Source organism: Panthera leo, chromosome B1 (assembly GCF_018350215.1).
Source record: "Panthera leo isolate Ple1 chromosome B1, P.leo_Ple1_pat1.1, whole genome shotgun sequence".
In the NCBI taxonomy this organism is placed as follows: domain Eukaryota; kingdom Metazoa; phylum Chordata; class Mammalia; order Carnivora; family Felidae; genus Panthera; species Panthera leo.
The window spans coordinates 161,561,194-161,574,900 of NC_056682.1; the positions used below are offsets into that span (position 1 = coordinate 161,561,194).

At 46.6% G+C, this 13,707-nt stretch overlaps 1 protein-coding gene across 2 annotated transcripts in view; it reads right to left on the minus strand.

The window, feature by feature from the left end:
* Positions 1-201: 201 nt before the first annotated feature.
* Positions 202-13,707, minus strand: part of PDGFRA (platelet derived growth factor receptor alpha) — a 50,524-nt gene continuing 37,018 nt past the window's right edge. For both annotated transcript variants that reach the window (XM_042936365.1, XM_042936366.1), the window contains exons 19-23: positions 12,181-12,292; positions 10,828-10,927; positions 10,606-10,711; positions 8,839-9,080; positions 202-2,732 (exon numbers count right to left, since the gene is read on the minus strand). In XM_042936365.1, coding sequence (XP_042792299.1) covers positions 2,585-2,732; positions 8,839-9,080; positions 10,606-10,711; positions 10,828-10,927; positions 12,181-12,292 — 708 coding nt within the window. In that variant the 3' untranslated portion in view covers positions 202-2,584. The remainder of the gene's footprint in view (positions 2,733-8,838; positions 9,081-10,605; positions 10,712-10,827; positions 10,928-12,180; positions 12,293-13,707) is intronic.

Consider the following 13,707-nt stretch of genomic DNA (forward strand, 5'->3'; position numbering starts at 1 on the left):
TCCCTCTTCACAAACATAGGACCGTTTGTACAGATTGGCAGACCACATTTTAAGGACACCATTGATCATTTAAAAAAAAAGTCACAAATTGTGTTTCTCAGGCCAGCTTTGATTGTCTTCATAAAAACAGAAAGCAGGAAGGATTGGCAAATTTTCATCTGGGGATTTTGCAGGAGGCCAAAAAGGAAACAAGTCTGCGATACAACGAAAACACTGTTAAAAAAAAAATAAGATGCAGTCACACGAAAACTTAGGTGGGAGTATTCATTAGGACTGGAACCTGCTTGTCTGAGAATTTTCATCCAGCCCCATGATGTCACACAAAATTCAAAGGAACATCAAAATGCAAAGCACCAACAAAAGAAGGCTGTACAAGGGAGAGTGAGCGATAAACAGAATGCTTGAGCTGTGATTCTAGGAACACAAATGTATTTCAAGTCTAATTGGCTCTACAGAACCTAGTCAGATTTTCTTTTTTAATTGGCCAAGCTGGCTCAGTCTTCACACTTAGTATGAAAAAGGTGGGTAAGAAAGTTGGGGCTTGCACTGAGATTATACCACTAGGTAGTCAAGTACCTTGTTTCTGCTGCTACTTCTTCCAAGGAGCACGGACGGTGATTGCGGCGATCACAGCCCATGTTTCATTCATATGGTGTCAGCAATGAAGCAGAAATGCAGAGAATGCCAATGAACCCACCCCAATCCGTCTGACAGTTTGGATGGAGGTGACAATGTGTCCTGCTATGTCACCCCAAAATTTCAGCACAACTTTTTAGGTTTTTTTTGTTTTCACCAAAATATTAACCTGGTTATACAGAGACCTGGCACTCTGAATCGCATCATTTCTGTACATGCCTCTGGGGGGCTGGGGGGGGGGGGGTGGCAAGTTCAGGTCCCCCATGCAGTAGGGAGCAATGTCTTTACTTTTGGAAAGACCTGCTAAACCAAGATTTTGCTTTCGCAGCCTCAGCTAAGACTGGAAAGTTAAATTAAGGGCAGCAATTGCCACATATATGGCATTAAACGTCACTGACCCAAAGCCAAGGACTTAAATGGTAGGCTTCCTGCATGGCTGACTTCTAGCCTAGTTCCAAATTTCAAATTATCTGTTTCCCATGGCAACTTCCTGTACCCTAAGCTGGTGTTGCCCAAACCTGGCTAATCAAAACAGCCAGGGAGTTTATAAAAAGACAGGTTCCTACTCCTGACCAGACTTAATAATTCAGAAGATCTGGGGTGGGGACCTAGAATCTGGTGTTCCCAGTTGCGATCCCATTTGGGAACCAAGGATCCAGGCTAATGCGCATGCAGTATTCATTAAATAATGCCTTTATGTTCTCACAGTTTCAAACTATTTCTCTTTGGGGTATGAGATGAAAGAAAGGGGGCTGATATTCAAGGCATCCTTCTGACCCTTCTAGGGTTTGTAAAATTTTAAAAACACAGATTTGGGGATCCACCAAAGTTATCACCAAGCATGAAAACGACCTCTGCAAATCCAGTCTTTTTACCGATGATTATATTTTCCACTGGGTAGTAACATGACAAGTCATGTTAGGCATAGGCTTATGCCTTTAGATTGCGAACATTTAGGATTTCGGGGTTTTGTTTCTTTCAAATCCCATTACTTCAGAGGGTAGTTAATTGTTTTTAGTACAACGGATTAGGGAACCTATTCGGCACACAGTTAAAAACACTGACTTCCTGGAAGACACTACTTTTACTGTTCTCTATGTTCAACTAAATTTAATCCACTAAAGCTATTACCATATTTTATAGAGAAACATCAGTTATTTGATATAAATGTCACAAACTGTCAAACTTGTCGCCTACTTAGTAAGAATCTTTTTTTTTAAATTGTGCTTTCTCTGTAGGGAAAACGTGTTACACATTACACATGTAGCATTACTGAGTAACAGTAGATTACAATATGAAAATGAGTGGCTGGGCTTCTAAATGACCCAAATCTAGTAAACAAGATTGGTTAATTATTATTCTTTATCTCTTTAACACTAAAAAAAAAAAAAAAAAAAAAAAAAGTAAGATGCTATAGTACCAGTACCTTTTAAGGTTCAAAAGTGGTTTTGCATGTACTTCCCAGGAAAGTTCAACGGCAACTGATACCAGGTTTCAAGCAGGAAGTACATGGATGGGTTGAGTGGTCTCTTCAGAAGTCCAGAGCAGACAGTTAATAGAAATCTAAACACATCCTCAGTTAGAGTTATTTACATAATTACAATGCTGGAGTTTTCTCGCAAATGTAAATCGTGTATGTTGGACTCTCACCAATGCCCTTGAAACACAAAGTTCACCTTCCGTGGCCTATTATTTCCTTGTCCATCTATCTCCAAACTTCACACACCGCTGAGATGCTACTAAAGCATTGCGAGGGCAACGCTAAGAAAGTTCATTCCGAAATATCCCATTCATCCATATTTAGAAGGCTCCCTGAGGCCCTTGGCTGGGAACTTCTCTTTACACATCGTCCAAGTCCTCCTCCCCAACTTTGCATTGCAATAAAGTGGTTTTCTTAAAGGGATCCAAGGTGGCTCCAAGAGTGGAAGGTACCCCCTGAATCTGCCAGTCACAGGAAGCTGTCCTCTACCAGGTCTGAGGAGTCTATGCCAATGTCATCCATCATGTCGATGTCCTCGATGGTTTCATCCTCTCTCTTGACGAAGGTAGAGCTGCTGGAACCTGTCTCAATGGCGCTCTCTTCTGAGGTCTGCGAGCTGGTGGAGGGAGAGAGTAGGAAAGGTTAAGCCCAGGTACAGACCGACGAGACCACGGTTGTGTGACTAAGGTGGCCGCCCCCCTCCCCCAAAGGCAAAGGAGCTCTTTCTGCAAGATCCTTTGGCCACCGAATTAGGCAAGATCCTGCCACCAAGCCAGACAGCTAGTCATCATCCACCACACTGCAGGGGGCCCAGTGGAAAACCAAGAACCCCCAGGTCACCTTCACCCTTCCGCCTTCCTTCTCTCCCATCAAATCTTTCAGCAGAGCTGCTAACACGCTGCCACGATTCTTTCCCTACGCAGTCCTAGTTGAAAAGAGAGTAAGCAGTGCCTGGTCAAAAGACAGAGGGGGATGAAATCAGCTGCAAACCACAGCCCAGCCAGTCCCTTGCTGTGAAATTTCCCGAGCACCCAAATTGTGTTGTCAGCATCTGACCCCACGCCCCTGGAATGCCTTCCTCCCCCTCCTCTTTATACCTACCCCCCACGTTCCCTGGCCCCAGTCATGAAGGCGGGTGAAGGCTCCTTACTCACTAGAGTAGCGGCCGAAAGGGAGCGTTCTATCGTCAAAAAGCCTTAGATCTGGAATCACCCACCACTTAGTAGCTGTAGGAGTCACATGAGTCACTTAACTCCCTGAACTTGTTCCCTGGCTTATAAGATGGGATGACAGGGGCACCTGGATGGCTCATTCAGTTCAGCATCCAACTCTTGATTCCGGCTCAGGTCATGATCTCACAGTTCATGAGTTCGAGCCCTGAGTCAGGCTCTGTGCTGAAAGCACGGAGCCTGTTTGGGATTCTCCCTCTCTCCCTCTCTCTCTGCCCTTCTCCCGCTCATACCCCCTCTCAAAATAAGTAAATAAAAACTTTTTAAAAATTACATTAAATAAAATGAGATAACAATAGTACCTGACAATATTCCTATCTGTTAGGGAAATTAAATAAGATAATAACCATAAAGCACTGAGCACAGGACCTACAACATACTAAGCGTCCAATAAATATTAGTTATTACTATTATTATTATTGTTATCACTCAAATCCTTACCTGATTAGGGCCTGAATATCAGATATCAGGAAACAGTTGTTAATTTTCTCACATGTGATCATGCTGTTATAATTATGTAAGAGAGAGAGTATCCTTATTCTTAGGAGATGTTCGCGGGAGTTTCAAAAGTTTTAGCAAGGAAAAAAAAGTAGGGGTGTGTATGTGGTACATGTATATTTACATATCATATGTTATTAAATATGTAGTATTGGGGCACCTGGGTGACTCAGTCGGTTAAGCATCCGACTCTTGATCTGGGCTCAGGTCATGATCTCATGGTTCATGAGATCGAGCCCCACGCTGGGCTCTGCACGGACAGTGTGGAGTCTGCTTGGGATTCTCTCTCTCCCCCCCTCTCTCTGCTCCTCTCCTGCTCACACATGTGCTCGCTCTCTCTCAAAATAAACTTAAAAAAAATATGTAGTACATATTATTATATATTATGTATAGACACAACATAGGTATAACTACATATATATACATATATATGTATATACGCGTATATATGCATATATATGTATAGTTAGATAAACCACACATGGCAAAATGTTAACAACTATTAAGGCTAAGTGGTAGATGGATTCACTCAATCTTTCTGAACGTTTAAAATTTCTCACAAGGAGGGGCGCCTGGGTGGCGCAGTCGGTTAAGCGTCCGACTTCAGCCAGGTCACGATCTCACGGTCCGTGAGTTCGAGCCCCGCGTCGGGCTCTGGGCTGATGGCTCGGAGCCTGGAGCCTGTTTCCGATTCTGTGTCTCCCTCTCTCTCTGTCCCTCCCCCGTTCATGCTCTGTCTCTCTCTGTCCCAAAAATAAAATAAACGTTGAAAAAAAAAAAAATTTTTAAATTTCTCACAAGGAGTTTTAGAAAAATAATTCTCCCTAGTCTCTAGCCCGTCATGATTCCCTGTCTTCCTGTCTCTGAACTCTTACCGCCTTATCATTATCCTGCCTTGGATTGCGAAATTTCTATATATATCTTTTTGCCACAAGCAGGTTATCTGCTGATAGGCAGGACGGTCTGCTCTCACCGTGAGGCTGCAACCGTAGACATAACACAGAAACCATACAATTGGCTGGCCAGCCAGAGGAAGCAGTCTCACACACGTGCCCAATAGGGGCTCTCAGCCCTGCTGGCTGTTTCCTTCCCGAAGGGCCAGGCCTGACTCCTCTGCCTCTCCCCCTCCTCTCTAGGTCAGTTCAGTTTCCAGGCAGAAAACTGAGCCTGGCATATAGAAGCCCATGCGAAATGGTCTGCTGCCATCCATTCCAAAGGTGGCCTGGAGAGTTCTTAGAACCTGCAGGGTGACTACACTGAGGTGTCTTTTCACAACCCCACAGATTGGGCCTTTCCCTAGGACTGAGAGCTTCTGTCTCCGTTCTTACTTTGTACTCTACCCTCCCCTCGGCTTACACCCTGGTCCTGGAGCCTCACTGTGAACCCCAAGTCCACTTGGCTGGTCTTGATAACCATGTTGTCCCGACAACCTCTCTCTCTGGGAAGCCAGCCCCAGTTCATGGGGCCCTGGCCAATAGCTCTCGGCCAGAGTCAACCTTTGGAGATGGCCCTAACCCAGACAGGACCTGCATTTATGAGACTGCTCTAGATGCCGTGATTTGGACTAAGGTCCCCTCCTTGGGGGCAAGTTCTACAGCTGAATGCTACAGTGGAGTCATTCCCCTTGCACTGACTCTCCTGGGCCTGACATGCTCCTCTCTCGGCCAGTCTACCTCACAGAGAGAAGGCAAGGGTATGGGCGTGGAGGAAGCTAACTTCCACAGAGACTCGGCACGAGATCATCCTTGCAGCTTGCCAGGCTTCATGGTGGTCCTAAAGCTGATGACTGGGCTTACTTTTGAGTCCCAAGCCACAGTGCCCATCTTGTGGCCCAGGGCCTGGCTCCTGATATTCCTGACCCAGCAGCCCCAAACCCTCTATAGAAAGCAAGGCCCAGTCTTTCTCATACCCATTCCCCTCCCGAGGCCAAGCCCCCTGAGCCCAAGAAGATTCCACAGGATCATCATGCTTTCCTAGACCTAGAGCATCTCAGCCCTGGGATCCCCCTTCACTAGGATAGGCTGAACTGTGTCCCCCTCCCCTCCCCACAAAACTCACATGTGAAAGCCCTAATCCCCATTGTGATTATCTTTGGAGATAGGGCCTTTAAGGAGGTAATCACAGTTAAATGAGGTCATTAAAGTGGGGCTCTTACCCAATAGAAATGGTGTCCCTGTAAGAGGAAGAGACACCTGTGATACACACACAGAAAAAGACCATGAGAGGACAGATTAAGAAGATGGCCATCTGCAAGCCAAGGAAGGGGGCTGCAGGAAAAATCAAACCTGCCAACACCTTGATCTTGGACTGCCAGCCTCCAGGACTGTGAGAAAACAAATGTCTATTGTTTAAGCCCCCAAGTCTATGGTATTTTGTGTTATGGCAGCCCAAGCTAACCAAGACATTCCCCATGCTCAGCCTATCTGTGAGGACCACAGCTTCAACTGACCTGGTGTAGTCATTTGGGACATACTCTGCACAATTAGAAGACCAAATGTATTGCCCTTCCAGAGGTTCTAATTATCTAACACAACCACTTTCTATCAACTAGAATTGTTCTCTCCACGTAATATACGTCAAACTCTGCATTACAGCCTGGTATATGCCTAGAAAAGTTCTGGGCACCTTTCTTGTGTTATTTATCAACACGACTTTCTTTTTTTAAGTTTATTCATTCTGAGAGAGTGAGAGAGAGCAGGGGAGGAACAGAGAGAGAGGGAGAGAGAGAATCCCAAGCAGGCTCCGTGCTGTGAGTACAGAGCCCGACACGGGGCTCAAACTCATGAATGGTGAAAGTCCCTACAACTTTCTAACTTAATTTAGAAACAAAACCTTTTGGGGTGCCTAGGTAGCTCACTCGGCTAAGTGTCCAACTCTTGATTTGGGCATGATCTCACGGTTCGTGAGTTCGAGCCCCATTTGGGTTCTGAGCTCACAGCATGGAGCCTGCTTGAGATTCTCTCTGTGCCTGTCAGCTTGTTCACTGGCTCTCTCTCTCTCTCTCAAAATAAATAAGTAAAGAGAAAAAATGAAGCAAAACTTTTTTGTCACTGAAATATTATTCAGAGCCCCCTAATACAAAATAACCAAATGGATGGCAGATCTGGGGTCAAGGGCTACCACAGATCCCCAAAAGCTGGAGACACGTACCGCTAAAACAACACAAACGTATTTTTGCAAAGGTAAGTCAGAGCGCTTTGCGCAATCTCCAATCCTCATAACCCATTCCAAAAACAAAAAAACGCAATTATACTTTTTTAAATTACCTGGTTCACACCAACAGCAAGGGATGTCACAATCACAAGCCTCCAAAATAATAATGCCATAAGCTTCTGCCTAAATAATTACATGTAGCTAACCAAAAGAGAAAGAAGGGAGAAAAACATCCTCAATGAAGATGGAAAAAGGAGGCACATCACTTTCACCTGCCTCTGTTCAAGGACCCTGCAAAGACAGCGGAGGCCAAAGACACAGTCCCCTCGTCTGGACGTTCAAACCAATGGTTCTAGTCCCGGCTGCATATTAGCATCGCTTTGGTCGTAAGTTAATGGATCCAGGTAATGATCAACAATCATTGATTGGGTGTTGATGTCACAAAAGGGGAGGCCACTGGACAGCATGCAGCTCCCGACGGAAGGACACAGCACGATCTTTGAGGCACACACGCCAAAAAATCTAACCTGAGTCAGATCAAGCCTCTAGACCACCAGTTTGCAACAAATCCAGGAGATAAAGCACATGAAGGCGCACTACGGGATGCAATCAACAAAATTCTGAACGGGAGAACGTGATGGCCAAACGCTCCGGGTCCTTCACAAACACTATGCAAAGTGGGTAAAAAGAGGCAAGACAAATGCATAGAGACATAGCAACTAAAGGCCATGTGTCACTCTTAATTTGCAACTCAATTAGAATAAAACAAATGCAAAATAATACTTATCAGAGAGTCGGGGAGATTTGACCACTGGATATCTGATGCTCCTAACAATTTATTGTCAATTGGTGGGGGAGGGGTGAGAAAATGGCATCGTAAGTTATTTTAATAACTCCAGTTATTTCTTTCAATAGAGTCATAGGGGGCCTGGGCGGCTCAGTCGGTTAAGCACCTGACTCTTGCTTTCAGCTCAGGTCATGATCTCACAGTTTGTGCGACTGAACCCTAGGTCAGGCTCCACGATGACAGCGTAGGGCCTGTTTAGGATTCTCTCTCCTCGCTCTCTGTTCCTCCCCCGTTCGCGTTCTCGGTCTCTCTCAAAATAAATAAACTTAAAACATTTTTTAAATAGAGCCTTTATCTTTTAGAGACCCAAGATGGAATATTTACGGGTGAAATGACACGATGTCTAGGATTTGCTTCAAAATAATCCAAGGAGAGTAGTAGTGGATTCATGCATTCTGGCCATGAGTTCATGCACGCTCAAACTGGGTGACAGATTAACTGACAGGTCACTGTACAACTTGAGTCGGGCACGTTAGAAGTCTTCCATTATACAAAGTTAAAAAGGAAGAACAAATCAGCCAGGAAGCGCCTGGGTCCCATTCCCAGAGATTCTAACTCGTTGGTCTGGGTGATGTGCGTAGATCGGTTTTCTAGTCTCCCCAGGTGATCCGAGCTTACAGCTAGGGGTAAGATCCACCGATGAAGCATCAAATAGCCCAGCTGGCCTCTCTCTCAGCTCTCTCCTCCGTTCCATGACCAGTGCAGAAAACAGCAAGAGAGGCTTCTAGCATCTCAATAATCAGAGTGGCTGCGACAGTCTGATCAAAACACCTGAGGACTCTGGTCAAAGACTCTCCACCCTGCCTGCCCTATACCTCCCCCAGCCCCACGGGGCAGGTATGAGGAGCATCTGGGAAGCATTTACATATGGAAACAGACCCCTCGGAGGCTCTGCCACCGCTCCCCTCGAACAGATACACTGATGTCGCCAGGGCAATGGCTCCCCTCCTTCAGGTGAGCTGGGGGGCGGAGGGGAGCTCTGCAAGAGGCCCTACCTGTGTCTGTTCCTCTTGCCCAGGTCCTCCTCCTCAGGAACAGGGTCGATGTCGGGCAGAGGGATGATGTAGCCGCTGTCTGCACTCAGCCTCTGCTCGTCCAGGCTGCCTTCCCAGTCCTTCAGCTTGTCTTCCTCGTGTTTGTAGGTGACGCCGATGTAGGCGTTGTCCGAGTCCACGCGCATGCGCGCCACAGCAGGGTGGTCGCTCTTCAAGAAGTCCAGGTGAATCTTTTCATAGCTCTGCAGATATGCGTTTCACGTGGTTAACCAAGTGTCACCCACTGAACTGCAGAAAGGACGCTCAGAACTATTATTTAACCGTCTGTGTTTCCAAGCTACCGCACAGATGCGGGGTTGAGACAACTGAAGGAGAGTCAGCTGTCAACTGTCACATCCCAGGGATGTGAGACACGGGGAAAGGACCACTGATGGCAGAGATCTCCTGCCATCCTACCAATGGGATCTCTCATTCTCCTTAAGATACAATGAGCCCCAAGGGCACCTGGGTGGCTCAGCGGGTTAAGCGACTGACTCTTGGTTTTGGCTCAGGTCATGATCTCGCGGTTATTGAGTTTGAGCCCCGCATAGCACTGAGCCTGCTTGCGATTCTCTCTCTCTCTCTCTCTCTCTCTCCCTCTGCTCCTCCCCCACTCTCTCGGTCGGTCTCCAAATAAACTTGTTTAAAAAAAGATACAATGAACCCCTTCACTGAGTCGGTAGCTATGACTGTGTCCCCACCCACCTCCATGCACACACACTCCCTTCTCTGGGACTAGCGGGGAGCCTTCTGGTCCCAATACATAGTCTCTTCAGGGCTTGGATGGGTCTCAATAAGAGGGGACAAGGACTTCCACTGAAAGCACCACCCCTGAAACCTTCCTGATCCCTAAACGTTGGAGACATCTAACTCAAAACTTACAGAACTTGGATCTAAAAAGACTTCATTTTCCAGACCAATTCCAGTCTCTTCCCACCCATACATCTTACTTAACCAGCCAGGGCATCTTTGACTGAGCCACCATTAATTTCCTTTTGCCTCCTCATTGCCTCACTTATGGGAGTTGTAACGGGCAGTGAGATAATCAATAGACACAAGTATTTAACGCCCAGTTCCTCATGCAACGACCTAACGCTGCTCCTCTATGAGAAGGACAAGCAATAAATATGAAGACTCTACATACTGACGAACCTGAATCTTAGAAATTGTATTGATTATACAACTGTGTCTGGGGCTCCTTCACAGCATCTCGGCAGAAAGTTGTTTCATTTATTAACATATCCTGCTTGGCTCCATGAAATTACATTTGTTCCTTTGAACAATGCTTCCTATTCCGCAAAAAACCAGCTGGAGCCACAGATAACAGCTGAGGTTGTTCCTTCCAGTCAGCTGGTGAAAGCCAATTTCACATGGATTTAAGTGCATTCAAATTAGCGATTTAATGGCTGTGGATGCCCTGAGACTTCTAACTGCACGGTAGCTTCAGATACTCGAACATCTGGAGAATAAAGTGCTTACAGGTGTCGTACACTTGAGATAAAAGGGGAGCCCTGAGGAGAGGGGAGGGTTTTCATTCATCGTCGCTACCAGGGGCCGGGGGAGCACGCCATGAAAGCCCTGGCCACTGGATCAAACAATCTTCCTCCCCCTTTGGAAACGTTCCTTTAAAACAGCGTTGAACTGTGCTGCTCGCTCGCGTGACTGCCTGCTCTTGACTTCTCCCTTTGCCCATGCCGTTCCACCCAGCTTGGAGGGGCCCAGACAAACCTTCTTATATTGTCCCGGCAACAGATTCTCCACAATCTCACTCAGGTGGTAAAAGGAGGGTCTCTTCTCCGGCTCACTGTGCCAGCACTTGACCATGATTTCATAGCTGCGGAAGCACACAACTCCGAGTGGGCACAGGGAGGAGTGTCAGGGCACCCCCGCCCCACCCCACACGCCCGCTGGGCATGAACGCAAGGCGCACGAGATGGGGAGGGGGCTCACACTTCGCTGGTGGCGTGGTCAGGCTTGGCCATCCGGTACCCGTTCTTGATCTTGTTGTAGAAAGTGGAATCCACCATCATACCAGGGTACGGGGTGCCCCCTGAAAACCAAAGGGAACAACCAGGATTAACGAGCGTGCGTTACACTGCTGAGACACTCGGGGACACATCTGGGGATCCCCACTTGGACTTCTGGTTCTTGCAAGGAAATGAAGGGTTGCCATCTCCTTGACTTCACGGGCTTGCCCGGAATCGTAAAGGTAACCAGGACTTCTGGGTTGGTCAAGTCCAGACACCCTAGGCAAAGACGCTATATCTTAGGAAAAGCACACAAGTGTTTTTCAATGTTTCTGATCCCTGGATCTACACATACAAAGCAAAATAGAAAAGGAAGAGAAATTCTCAATCACTAAAGCCAAAAAAATTTAAAAAAAAATCATTCTCACCAAAAATGTTTAATAATTAGAGCAAAAGTCAAAGCTGAGGCTTGAAATATCTAGGTGATTCTCTGCTTTTAGTAGACTGTGAGCCTCAGTTAAGCCACACACCGGGATGATGCAGTGACATCCAAGCAGGGACAAATGGGATCGAAAAAGGAGACCAGGCAGGGAAGAAACCCTTTACTACCACATTAAGATAACAGAATTCATGAAGCATTTCCGTTTTTATGGCCACAGTCAGAACAAGCTTAGTTTCCTCTCTAAAGCCTTCCAAAACTACCCCAAAACTCCTTCCCCTTTTCTCTTCCATTACAATTTTAATCAGAACCACCCCGTTTATTGCTATGTGTAAGTCTTATCTTATCCGAGATAAACTGTCAGAGGTCAGGGTCATGAATCACTCCTCCCTCAGGGCCCTCACCTGGCAGCACAGGGTACCTGTGTTGTTTGGGACCTGGTGACTGACTAACCCAATGACTAGGAGGCTCTTCTCCTCCAGAGAGATGATCAGGAAGGGGAATCACACTCTTTTCCTGGCCACACTTCTTTTCACCTGAGCCTCGATCACCACTGGTGAGCCCACTTAACCCAAAGACCCCGTGAAAAAGCAGCTGGGGAGTGGGTGTCCTCAGGAACATCTCTAGTGGGAGAAAGTCATTCTAGCACAGCCCAAAGGAGGGGGGGGGGCGGCAAAGGCCAGACGTGAGGGTGCAGCCCCCCAAAACTCCTGGCTGTCTGCACGGGCATACTCCTGACACCAGAAGTGCTCAATGTGTGATTTCATCTGCCGCAGTGCCCTTGACTCACAGCAGGTATCTTAACATTGTTAACACCCTGGAGCCTGGAAAACACAGTGTTTCCCTCCCAGTGTTTTTCCAAAACGACCCAAGCGAGCAGAGACGTCAGGCCCGTACCAAGGGAAAAGATCTCCCAGAGCAGAATGCCGTAAGACCAGACGTCGCTCAGCGTGGTGTAGAGGTTGTCGAAGATGCTCTCAGGAGCCATCCACTTCACGGGGAGAAAGGTCTGCATGGAAGGAGGGAGGAAATTAAATCCAGCATACGCACCAATGACCCACAGCAGCGGAAATAGTAGGGGTCCTTTTTGGACTAATAATAACTTGCACTGAGAACCTTGTCCATGTAAGTATCTCCCCGTGGTTTTTTTTGTCCAGGGCTGTGTTCTCCACCCTCGTGAGAGTGCCTGGCACCTGGTGGGTACTCGATAAATATTTCATGAATGATGGATAGTTGATGTGGCCTCTTAGGTCCTCCCAAGGAATAACATTTGAAAATATTTAATCCTGAATGTTTTACCCAAAAAGCGAAAGCCCTGACTGGACCAGTCTCTCCTATTTGCCGGTGTTCCTAGGAACAAAATTCGAAACAGATCCAGTGATCTGAGAACCAATTACATTACTGAATTTTAAGAAATTCATTTCCTATCACTATAAATATGACGTTATGATAATTTTGCAGCTTCTTTTGGGAGGCTGTACAAACTCCAGTGGAAATACTAAGACTGAAGCAGATATACAATATAAAGGAACCACATTAGCATCCTTCAGCCTTCTGAAATTCATGGGGAGATCACAGATTCATCAACTTTTTTTTTAATGTTTATTTATTTTTGAGAGAGAGAGACAGAGCCCAAGTGGGGGAGAGGCAGAGAGACACAGAGACAGAATCCAAAGCAGGCTCCAGGCTCTAAGCAGTCAGCACAGAGCCCAGCGCGGGGCTCGAACCCAAGAACTGTGAGATCATGACCTGAGCTGAAGTCAGATGCTTAACCCGCTGAGCCGCCCAGGTGCCCCAACTTTTTAGGCAGGTGAGAAATTGGCTCCACCAAAGTCCACTGACTTGTTCAGGGTACCTAAAGCTGGTCTCACATGGAGCCTGGACACAGACCAGTGGCCTTCTGTGGGTGGGCACAGCAACCCCATGCTGTCTCACAACTAGTGCAGTGGGGTGATTTGGAATTGTCCCTACAAGTGGAAAATGTATCCTAAATTACTACATCTGCTTAGAGGTAGAAGGGATGGGGAGAAAGACCATCTTTAAGGAAATTGTGCTTCTAAGATCTATTAACTCATAGGGTCGCAACATTTTAGGGGTCACAGACACCATTTGCAAATTTGATAAAAGTTAAAGATGCTCTCTTTGGAAATGAATGCAGGTGCACAGGCACACATGATCTACACATTAATAGCTAACACTTGCTGAGGGCTCGTAACTAAGGGCTCGTAACTGAGGGCTCGTAACACTGCCCTAAGCATTTGACTTAAAGTCACCGACTGAATCACCCAAGGCAACCCAGGAGATGGGTACTATTATCAGGTCGCTGTGACCGATAGGGAAACCAAGATACAGAATCGTCAAGTCACTTGCCCCAAATCCCCACAGTAGTAAGCGCTGGAACCAGTACTCACACCCAGGCGGTCT